This window comes from Trachurus trachurus (genome assembly GCF_905171665.1).
Source record: "Trachurus trachurus genome assembly, chromosome: 1".
Classification (NCBI taxonomy): Eukaryota; Metazoa; Chordata; class Actinopteri; order Carangiformes; family Carangidae; genus Trachurus; species Trachurus trachurus.
This window is the reverse complement of record NC_139891.1, coordinates 2,622,380-2,634,422: the sequence shown is the minus strand read 5'-3', so window position 1 is coordinate 2,634,422 and position 12,043 is coordinate 2,622,380. Positions and strand designations below refer to the sequence as shown.

At 40.4% G+C, this 12,043-nt stretch overlaps 1 protein-coding gene across 2 annotated transcripts in view; it reads left to right on the top strand.

Moving 5' to 3' along the window:
• Nucleotides 1–12,043, top strand: part of rims1b (regulating synaptic membrane exocytosis 1b) — a gene marked incomplete at both ends in the record, with an annotated part of 89,938 nt that overhangs the window by 20,728 nt on the left and 57,167 nt on the right. For both annotated transcript variants that reach the window (XM_083978213.1, XM_083978212.1), the window contains 2 exons: nucleotides 3,435–3,648; nucleotides 10,594–10,614. In XM_083978213.1, the coding sequence (XP_083834339.1) occupies nucleotides 3,435–3,648; nucleotides 10,594–10,614 (235 nt within the window). The remainder of the gene's footprint in view (nucleotides 1–3,434; nucleotides 3,649–10,593; nucleotides 10,615–12,043) is intronic.

The following is a 12,043-nucleotide window of genomic DNA, read 5'->3' as shown; positions in this document are numbered from 1 at the left end:
GGGTAATAATTATACATGATAAATTCAACTAAATCACACATTAAAAATTTACAAACTAAAGTGTCATGATGCATTCAAGTAAAACATAATGCAAAGCAGGCTCTGGATCACATTCAATACTGTTCATTAGTTTTATCATTTTTAAATCACAGAGCAAAGGATTGGGGCAACAACTACAGATGAGCAATATGGATGATCCATAATGACATGATCACACTAATTATTATTCTTCTCACTGTCAAAAGTATTATATAGTATGATTTACAGATCTCATAGAATATCATACAGTGCAAATAGGTTCAAAAATAGCTTACCACCAGGGAAAGTTATTTATGAATAGAAAAGGAGGTTGGGATGTGGGGTTATTGCTTGTTTATTTATTTATTTGGTATTTATTTGAAATCAATTCTTTTTTAGCTTATTGTCTTGTTTTTTGTTAAGTTGGGTATGTTGGTGCAAACAATATTACTGAAAGGGGATGGAATTCAATACATTTTACTTTTTTATTTTATTTTATTTTATTTTTTATACATATTCTTCCCCATATTCTTTGCTTTCTGCTTATTATTATTATTATTATACAATTGTCATATTTATGATGTCTGACAACCAAGCTTTTCATTCTTCTTTCATTTCTTGTAGATTTTTTTTCAACTATTATTCCTTGTCTGTTTCTTTTCTTTTTCATACATAAACATAAAGATAAATGTACTGGTGCTCAGATGTTCAGCCCTGAGGTTATTGTGGCTTGTAAAGTCACCTCCAGACATTCCTTTTCTTTTTTCTATTCTTTTTTATTTACATGCTGATAACAAGACGTCAAGACAGTGACAGTGACAGACAAACTCCAGACATTCCTTTGACGTCAGCATTTAATTTGGAGGATGTGATATGTACTGAACACCTAATGAATCCCCCCTCAGGTTGGGCATGTGAATATGTTTTGTGTGGTTGATATGGTAGTGCAAGTATTCCTTGTTTTGTTTTTGTTGTTGTTGTTGTTTTTTCAACCTTCCCTGTGACATCACTGTCCCGTCTCCAACAATTTCCCTGTGTCAGCTGATTGGCCGAGATGTGTCCCCGTCTGCTAGTCACCTCCCTGTGTCCTCGGTGCATGGTGGTAGTGTGCTGTGTGTGCCGCTCTAGCCCCGCGCACACACAGTGATTAGAGGAATCAACCACCAACTTCTACTCATTCCCTGGACTTAAAAAAGCTTTTTATTTGGCATTGAATTACATTTTTTGTTGGACAACTAGACAGACTTTTTTTTTTCCAACTCTGTTCTTTAGAGGCACAGTGTTCTTTCTGGACTTTTGGGGTATCCATGGTAGGGAAGACTGTTACTGGTTTTATTTCTGCCACAAATAGCTACTGACACCAGATCAGGTGTTTTATCTTCTACCTCATTCCTACCCAGCAGCTGAGCTCTGTAGACGGGAGGACATGTCCGCTTTCGACAGACCCAGGTGATACATGTCACTGAGATTTTTGCTTGTTGAGAGGATGAAACCAGCAATTTAAAAGTTACCTTGCGATGTGGAGACATGTGAGTCCAGATTATAAGACTGAAAGGACTAATCAGAGAGCTGGGGGTGTTGAAGGCTTTGCATGTATTCAGCGTTCTTATTAGTGTTGACGGATTTAATATGAATGACTCATTTTTATTTCAGCAAATGGGTGAATCACAGCGTACTGCGTTGTCTTGATGATTTCCATTGACAAATAAGTTCAACAAACAAGCTTTAAAGTTGGTGTGCTGCCAGAGACTTAACTGGAGTTTGTCTACTTCTTCAATACCGCAAATGAACTTAGAGCTGTGAATGAAGCCATCTCCTTCCTCTCTCTCGCTCAGTCAGGCAATTAAAGCGCCTGTCTGGGTCCCCTATATGAGCCGTGCTATGCTAATGCAGTGTTCCTTTGACAGCTTTGTTGAGACAACATTGTGGGTGTTTTCACATGGCCTGATTTGCAATTCACACTTCTTATTTTCCACCATAGGCGTCCCAGGAAGCGGGGAGGGGAAAGGCTCTGAGCCACGGAGAGCAAAACTCAGCTGAAGTTTTGTTTAACTGTGTGTACGATTTTTTTGAAAGGCACCTCTCAAAGCGGTGCTCTAATTGCCAGTTCTTTTGCCTGAACTGAAATGTTGTTCTCAAACATGTGCGTGCATTACTTCACTTTCTGTTTCTTGTAGGTTCAGTTATTTATAACATTAATCACTGATTCAAAAATTCCCTCACAACCTTTTCTATTTTTGGTTGATGCTGGAGGGTTATGTTTAACCTATAGGGTCCCCACTGACCCGTTTTTAGGTTTGTAATGCATACATTTGTTTATTGCATCAGGAACCTCTATTTAAACAAAATGAAACATTTTTTTTCACAAAATTGTAAAATGCTCTAGTTAAAATTATGACATTTGTGTTGTTAGGGTCGGTTTCTACCCGGTTATAACTATAAGAACAATAAGCCGGTGCATATTCTCATTTGCCCAGGTCATAGTATTTCAAAGGAGGTTAAATCGAAAGCAACTGGACTTAATATTTGTCTAGGAAGACGTTTGACCTCTCATCCAAGAGGCTTCATCAGTTCATGTACGCAACTGACCAGGCTACCAGCCTACCAGTCCCAGCCTGGTCAGATGCTACATGAACTGATGAAGCCTCTTGGATGAGAGGTGAAACGTCTTCCTAGACAAATACTAAGTCCAGTTGCTTTCGATTTAACCTCCTTTGAGATAAGAACAATAATTAGAGTTAAAACTGAAATCGTAAGTGCAAAACCAACCTTTTCATGGATAAGGAAGCCTAACAACGTAACCAAGAGATGAGAAACAAATGGGATGATAAATCATTGTTTTGAGTTTGTTTTACAGCTGATGACTCCGGTCAAAACCGACCGTAACACAAGAGATGGTAGCAGAAAGCTGACAAGATGAAGGTTAAATTGAAGTCAAGGGGTATACTGACAAAAAAAAGGCCCAGGGGCTCACACCAGAAATATTAAAACCAACCTTTTCATGGATAAGGAAGACTAACAATGTAACCAAGAGATGAAAAACAATGTTTTTAGTGTATTTTACAGCTGTTTTGTGTCCTATTTTTTTTTTTAGCTATTTATAATCTGTTTTTATTGTCGTGTTGTGTGTGACTGGTTCTATATGAGCAGTCAACCACATTTGAATTTCCCTCGGGATTAATAAAGTACATCTATCTATCTATCTATCTATCTATCTATCTATCTATCTATCTATCTATCTATCTATCTATCTATCTATCTATCTATCTATCTATCTATCTATCTATCTTAGGACACAAAAGATAGTAGCAGAAAGCTAACACAAGATGAAAATTAATCAAGTACAAAAGGTCTGTGTGTGCATGATGGACTGCTAATGGGCAATCTTCAACTTTTCCCCCCTCTCCTCCTTGCAGAACACTGCACCAGCAGTTCGAGAGTTACAAACAGGAGGTGCGTCGCATCGGGGCGGATACGCGACGTCAGCAGACGCAGCAGAAGGACGACGCGCCCACCTGCGGTATCTGCCGCAAGACCAAGTTCGCCGACGGCTGTGGTCACCTCTGCTCCTACTGCCAGACCAAATTCTGCGCTCGCTGCGGAGGGCGGGTCTCTCTGCGCTCCAACAATGTGAGAAACCTGACCTTTGACCTTCTCATTCTCCCTCCCTTCCTCTCACACTCACCTCATCCCTGCCGTAATTGCTGTACATCCGTTCCCTCCGCTTTTGCGTGTTTGTTATTGTCTGCTTCTTTTGCTTCCTAATCACACTTTGTTGAGGACAAAGTGTATTGGAAGAATGGCTTGGCACCAGTCATTGGTCCTCAAGACCCAGTTTAAGTCTGAAGCTGTTGTGGTATGGTTATAAATTGAACCTTAAGCTACCGTGAACATGAAACTACACCAATTACAGCATCTGTGTTGTCTCTTGTCATCTGTGATTGCACTGCAGCCATTAAGCACGCATGTCAGGCAGTGACAGTGCTGCTTCTCTAAAGCAACATGTCTAAACAAAGACCAGGACCAGAGAGAGTTACAGATGCAGTCAGCTCACGTTTGCAATTAAGGGTGGGGGGATGAGGCCAAAGGGTGATATTAAAGTCTGTTTTTAGGTAGAATCATGATCACAGTTTCCCCACAGACTTTGCTCAACTTGTGATCACATGACTAGTTGTGTATTTACTTGCCTGGACACACAGCCTGTCACTCCAACTTCAAAGGTCCTACCAGATCTCTGCATCCTGTCGCTAGGCGGATTACGTCCTAACCAGAGGTTGTCATTTGTATCATTCCGCTATAATGCTTTTTTTTGGGGGGGTTCAGTAAACTCTTCTCCCACAATGCTGTCTTCTGTTTCAGTTAAAGGGATAGTTCACCATTTTGGCAAAGTCACCTATTGCCATAATCCCTATAGTCATAGGAGTAGGTTCATTACCTTTGATTATCAGTGCAAATTGTTTTCAGATCGGCGGGGCAGAGACGCGAGCTGCTCAGCTAACACAACGGAGGCTCATGGTATTTCCACGTTTCCCTCATCAAACTAAATACACAATCCAACAACTCCAAAACACTCTTTGTAGATAGGTTGTGACCTGCACATTCACCACACTATGAAATAATCATGTATGGTTATGTAACATTAATGACACATGAAGCAAATACCCAGAAATCACTCCGTCCTGCAGCCGTGTCTGGAATGTAGTTCCGGCTATGCACTTGCCTCGAAAATGTTACATGATTATCTCATGGTGTGGTGAATGTGCAGGTCACAACTTGTCCACAAGAGCGTTTTGGAGCTGTTGGATTGTGTATTTGATAAGTTTGATGAGGGACAGGCAGAAATACTGCACACCGTGAAGAGTTCATGTCTCTGCCCCGCCGATCTAAAAACAGCTTGCATTGATAATTAAAGGTAAGGAACCTGTACTCTTGAAACTACAATATAGGGATTATGGCGAATTTGCCAACATGTTTAAATATCCCTTTAACAATAATCTGGCTTTCTGTTTAGTTCATGTGGAGTATGAGGTACTATAGGTAGCATACTTTAATTTGTAAGTTAAGTAGCTGCTAACCACCGAGCTCCAGCCTGTCCCACCTTCTATTCCCGTCCTTCTCGTCCTGTGGCAGGACTACAGCTCCACTGTGTTGGACTGCAGCTGGTGATAGTTGTTGCTCTACTCAGGTGAAGGACATAACACCAAGCTTGCAAAGGCCGCAGAGCAAAGCATTGTTTGACAGCTGCAGTTTTATTTGATTTGATTGGGATAGTTGAACATTGAAAGGGATAGTTCAACATTTTGGCAAATTGGCCCATCGCCATAATCGCTATAGTCATAGCAGTAGGTTCATTACCTTTATTTGTCGGTGTAAGCTATTTTTAGAACGGCGGAGCAGAGCAGCAGGCTGCTCAGAGCTAACCTATGGAGGCTAAAGGAATTTCTTGGTTTCCCTGATCAAACTCATCAAATACACAATCCCAAAATCCCAAAACTCCAAAACGTTTTCGTGGACAAGTTGTGACCTGCACATTCACCACGCTATGAGATAATGATGGAACGTTAAGAAACTGAGCCGTTTTCGAGGTAAATACAGGGTAAATACAGAGTCTGCTTGTTGAAAAACTGTCCCTGAACGCAACGCGCATCAGCGGTTTTGCATGAATTTACCTCTAAAACAACTCAGTCTCGTAAAGTTCCATTATTATCTCATAGCGTGGTGAATGTGCAGCTCACAACTTGTCCACGACAGCGTTTTAGAGTTGTTGGATTGTGTATTTGATGAGTTTGATGAGGGAAACCAAGAAATTCCCTTAGCCTCCATAGCGTAGCCCCGAGCAGCCTGCTGCTCCGCTCCACCATTCTAAAAATAGCTTACACCGACAATTAAAGGTAACGAACCTACTGCTATGACTATAGAGATTATGGCAATGGGCCAATTTGCCAAAATGTTGAACTATCCCTTTAACAAACACGCTGTTCATTCATTAATTCTGGTTTGGTTTGCAGCAACTGAACTTGTAAAATTAAGTATAAAGCAGAAATGAACTGGCCCTCACTCTCCTGTGACCTGTGACCAAACACCTGCATGTTATGGCGACCTCCAGACTCATGACTCAAGAGTTAACACCAGACAAGATGTCAAAGAGTAAATCAAATGGTAAATTGTGATGTTGCCGTGAGGTGGTGCTATGACTATAACCAGACATGGACATGCAGATGTGTTCAGGGGAGGACTCTTATGAAACATATGGAGTTGTAGCTGGTTTGGGCAATGTATGTATGCTGGAATTGAAGTGAGTTGATTTTTCATGGCAAAGGAAACAAACCCTAACCCTGGACGTTTCCTTTTTCCACATGAGGATGTTATGATTAAGACTGAATATGGATGTATTCAGGGTGAGCGCCGTATCAAGCATAGATAGTTTAAACTTTAGGTTTACATTGGCAGGTTGAACAGTGTGTTGAATTTTTATGGTGAATAATCAAAATTGGCACCACCACCATCATGGCTGCACCCTATGTCAGAAACTCAGGCTGTGATAACTTTTAAGCACAAAGATCTTAAGAGGAGGCTGACTAAATAGAGTCTGTAAGTCTACAGACAGTATTTGATTGGTTCTGAGTGGTGTATTCCTTTATCATCAAACATTAATTTTATTCTGATTATCAGAGAGGCTGAAGTTGGAAAAGCAGTGTGGTTAGACTTGTGCTACTTAGCAGCACGTAACAGTGATGTGAGGTAAATGCTAACATCAGCGTACCTGCATTGAAAACGCTTTAGCATGCACATTTGCTAGTTAGCACTGAACACAAAGAGGTCAGCTGAGGCGTCTGTCCCAAACCGCACTAAAAAGAAACCTAAACACTTGTCAAGTCATTATCCTTTTGGGAACATTATGCATCCAACTTGTCCAACAAACAAACAACCAAAAGATCTGTTTTCTTAAACCAGAGCAGTGCCACACAGCTGCTGCAGACCCTAACATCACATTATAACCATCAAAGGTAGGCTATCTGACTCACTACCAGATTGGATCCATCCACAAACCAAACATGTTTGTGCTATTTTAAATCCCAGCCCTCGTCCACACAACCATTCGCTGGGCTCTCGTCCAACCCGAGACACAGGACCTCCTCCTGGGTACCTTACCTGACGATGGGCTCTCCACCCTTGGCCTGCTGGTCCCCAATCTGTTCAGAATCCGCCCATCCCAGCTGGGACTCAAACTGGCACCACATGTATGCAGACCTTGACGGCCAGTGAGACTATGAGATAAAGATAGTATCCCTGTTGGTAAAGCCATTAATATTACTTTCACAGCAGGCAGGCTGTTACATGGAAATCATGAGACTAGCAGGATGTTAATGCAACCCATAAATATAACAAATAAACACTAATTCAAATAACGATTGATACAAAGGGGAATTGTGCCCAAAATAACATCAAAACTATGATGCCTTTTTTATTTTTAATGAGGACAGTTTTATTATAGAATTTAACGATATGTAGCTTCAGAGGTGAAATATCATGGTCCTTAATGATTAAACTCAGTCACATAAAAAAGGATGTTTTAATGCGGATGCGTTGTAGCATCTATATGATTTACCCTCTTAATTGAGTATCCTATGTATGTATTTATGATTATTTATTTATATATCTAATTTTGTTGTTAAGAATCAGTGAATCCATGAATACTGTATATGGCCTGGTAAATGAATTAGGATTAGAAGGCACCAAATAGAAAAACACAGGATATGTAATATGTTCTCTTCCAGTGAATTATTCCATGATGTTAGTGACATATATTTTGTCCCACTTTAAATTGCAGTAGAGGTTTTTCACACAAATGGTTAGGTGTATATTAAAAGCTTTGTAAAGGATTTCTCATAACACAGCTTCTTCATTTACCGAAACCCAGTTTAAGATTTGTTGCATCATTTAACCAAAACAATTTTAACAATTTAAAACATTTTTTGAAGGAATCAGAGAACAGAGTGTCATTGTAAATGGTTGTGTGTATAGAATGTGTTTGAGGGACATGTCTAAAGTGAAGCTCCTTCAGTATCAGCGGTGCATGCCTCTGTCTCGTCCAGTAGGCCAAGCAGAATAACAGGATTAGGGAAGTGTGAGCTTTGTCTCAAAAAGCCCCTCTGTCCTGCCTACAGTGCGCTCATTTGCCCCACATCAGCAGCACACTGTGTTTTCCTCCAGTTACAGTAGCTTTTAAAGCAGGAGAACACAAGTGCTTATGGGTCAGACCACAACCATCTTTAAACTCTGCCTTTATTTTGCTTTTGTCTATACACACCTCTGAAGTTTAGTAAATGCATCTTGCAGGTTGGGATCCAGTGCCAGTCCTTAAAACCTCCTCTGCATCCATTGTGTTGCTAACAACTAACATATTTTCTATGGCTGCATTTAATAATTATTATTCCACGCACTTTCAGCTAAAGCTATAATAGAAATAGCTGACTGATCCAGGTCTTGTCTGAGGACACTATAACAGTTTTATATTTGCTAATAGTCACACAAAATGAGATATATGCCATTTAAAGCAGCAACAAAATACCAAAAAAGTAAGTAATTCCATATGTAGTATAGCCCAGTGGTTCTCAAACTTTTTTTTTATATCAAGGACCCCTAAATTGACACAAATTAGACCATGGACCCCACGGAAATACACAAATATTAACTTGGTCAATGTACATTCAAATTAGGCATGAATTTTTGGAAAGATTATAGAGAGATTTCTGGAAAAATGTATACAATTTATCAAAAAAAAAGAAGAAAAATCTCTAGAAAAAAGTGGTAAGAATTCTCCCCCCCCAAAAAAAGTTAAAATTTCTTCTTTAAAAAAAAGTGGTAAAATTTCTATACTGTATATATATATATATATATATATATATATATATATATATATATATATATATATATATATATATATATATATATATATATATATATATCTAGAAGAAACTGGTAAAAATTTCTCAATCATAAAAAAAAAAGTTGTAAAACTTCAAGAACAAGATGGGGACCCCCTTGAACCCTTCCCTGGATGCCACTTTGAGAACCACTGGTATAGTCAGGGTTGTTTTAATGAATTTGACCCCATTAACTCAAATGACCTCAAATCTCTTTTACAAACCCCTCAGATATTAGATAATATGTTGGACACATTCATGTTACTATTAGGGGATCAGTGGAATTCACATGATAAGTTAAAGATATTAGGTCTTATATTATAATAATTCATCAGAGCGGTGCAGTGCTGCCCTGTTCCCTGCAGAAGGCATCAGAGCAGCAGGCCGATACAGACGGTATCCAAACACTCCGAGGAGGCCACAAAGCTTCCCGCTGCTTTTACACTGTAAAGGACATGTGTGTAATATTAAAGCAGGGCGAGGGACGGTAAAAACAGCAACCTCTTGGTATCCTGTGCTCAAACAAAGATCAGCAACACTTAGGTGCTTTCACTGTAGCAGCTGAAGCAACGGAGCAGAAACATGGGAATATCTGATATTTGATATAGAGTAAAGGCATATTTCCAGAGAGGAGGTGTAGTAGAGGTGAGGGCTGTAGAAGAATGTGCTCCATATGTTGCTTTTGGTGTTCCAGTTTCCTCTGTGTTGTGAGGAGCTGTGACACATCCTGATGTTGTCACAGGCCATGAGTCACACCTCGGCCATGCCAAGCTGGGTCATGCATGTTGCTGCAGCCTAACATGTCAGCGGTCACTAACATTAACATACTGTTGTCCTGACTGCCTCAGACTGTCACTGAATATGAAGTATGTGTATCAGTTCTGCAGAATGTGATTAACAAATGTTTGCACCACATCCTCTCCCCCCTCTTTCTCCTTTCTTTTTCACCCCTCTTTCTTTCTTTTCTTTTTTTTTTTACACAATCTGTCCAATCTTTTCACAAACTCTGCATCTCTGTTTCTTTTATGTTCTCTTATTTCTTTCCCTCCTTTCCTTCCTCGCTCCACTTCCTCCCTCACTTTTCTCAATTCTCACTGCTACCTGGACTGCATGCATCAAAGGAGGACAAAGTGGTTAGCATCTTTTTTTTGTTTGTGTTCTCTCTGTGCTGTGTGAATATGATGTCTGTGCTACCTGAAGGTAAAAAAAGAAAATGCTGGCTTTGTTCAAATCTGGAGCTGAGATCTCTCTTGTCTCAGCTTGTCTGCTAACAAGCTGACTTCCACCCTGGAAAAAGTGATGTAAAAAAGAAAACTATTTCTAAATTTAGTTTCTTTCATGTTGGCCAATTTCCCAGCTGAAAGCAGGGAGGGTTGAAAAAAACCAACAACATCAGATGCAAGAGAGTGAGCTATTGGATTGGAATTGAGCCAGTGTGTGTGTACAAATCCACTTATGGATTACTGACTTAACCAAACAGAGGGAGTCCCTGATAGTTCATAGTTTGTGTTCACTTTGATTTCTACCACAATTGACTGTACTGTGTGGGGTACAGCCACCTGGAAGCATTGTGTCCACAGCAGATCTGTTCTCTAGCATAAACCCTGACTAATTCTGTGTCCATTGTCTGTCTCCTCCCCTTCCAAAGTGTCTCATAGTGAAGGACAGGGTAAGGTTTTGCTGGGTTTTGCTGCTGCATGGGTCACTACTGTTGTCTATATAACCTCCACACCCGGGTCTGTGCTCATTCACAGTATGAGAACAGGAATTCAGACCCACAATCAGCTTTTTTTTGTCTCCCAGATCAATGTGGATAAGCGGTCCCAGGGCAGCCGGCTGGTGATCCTGCATCACTACACTAATTCTGAGAATGAATGCAGACCCTGAAAAATTTTAACCGGCGGTCAGAGCAAGCATGAGCCGTGATGTATAGGCTATACTGTATCTGCAGGGGTGTCTGAATTTTCTGACCCATCCTGACCCCTCTTTCTATGGCTATGGGCATGGCTGTGCTGGGAGGGAGGGGGGCGGCCATAGTTACTGTGATATACCAAAAGATGGGGACGATGGATTGGCATTTCAGTTGGCATGCTCATAAGAAGAAGGCACTCTAACCTACAGACCTTTTATCTGAATGCATAATAAATGCACACTCATGCCTGTGCATGCTTTCCCTGCCTGTGTGTTTGAGACCAGACCAGCCTTGTCATAGAGAGACGGGAGGGGCCCAGGTCTTATGTTCTACTTTGTCCACTCCCCACCCCCCCCACCCCTCACCACCCTCCTTAATGCTTGGTCACTGCAAAGTTTTGTCAAAATGTTGTCACTGCTGCATCCTGTCAAAGTCTGACATGGGGAAGGGAATGGCAGCCGGTTTTAGTTTGGGATGTTGCACTCAGGTAAGGTAGCAGAGATTCAAACAGCTGGACTTCATACAGAGCACAGACTTTAGATTGACATTTGACATTTCTCCTCAGGTAGAATTTGCTGCTTGCTAAACCCTTCTTCCACCGAAGTGATTGTGTTGTCATAGTCAAGCAATCATACTGTAAGCACAACAAGCTAGTCAGGGTTTTGTAAAAGTCATGAAGGTCTTTTTTTTTATTACTTTAAAGAGGACATATTATGGAAATATCACTTTTTAAAGGCTCTCTAACATATATTTAGGTGTTTGTCTTGCCTTCCAGACCCCAAAATGTGAGAATTGACAAAAAAAATCATGTAATTTTCAGACCCCCTAGGTTGAAGTCCATGTGGTTTTTACGAGCTGTTCCCTCAGTTGTCTTTCAATGATGTCATTAGTTTTCGAATTTGCATTATACCACCCCTACCTGGTACCAGTGGAAGTGGTTCATTTGCATTTAAAGGGACAGGCACTGAAACCAGCCGTTCTGAGGATGAAAAGAGCTGTGATGTTTGATCCTTGGGGTATTTTGACCAAAGCATGTCACAGACATGTCTTTATGACACCTGGGAACTATTTTAATTTGTGGAAAAGGGGCATAATATGTCTCCTTTAACTAAAAAAAAATTACACACTGGACCTTTAAATACCTTGCAGATAAAATCTACCAGGATAAATTGCCAACAAGGAATGC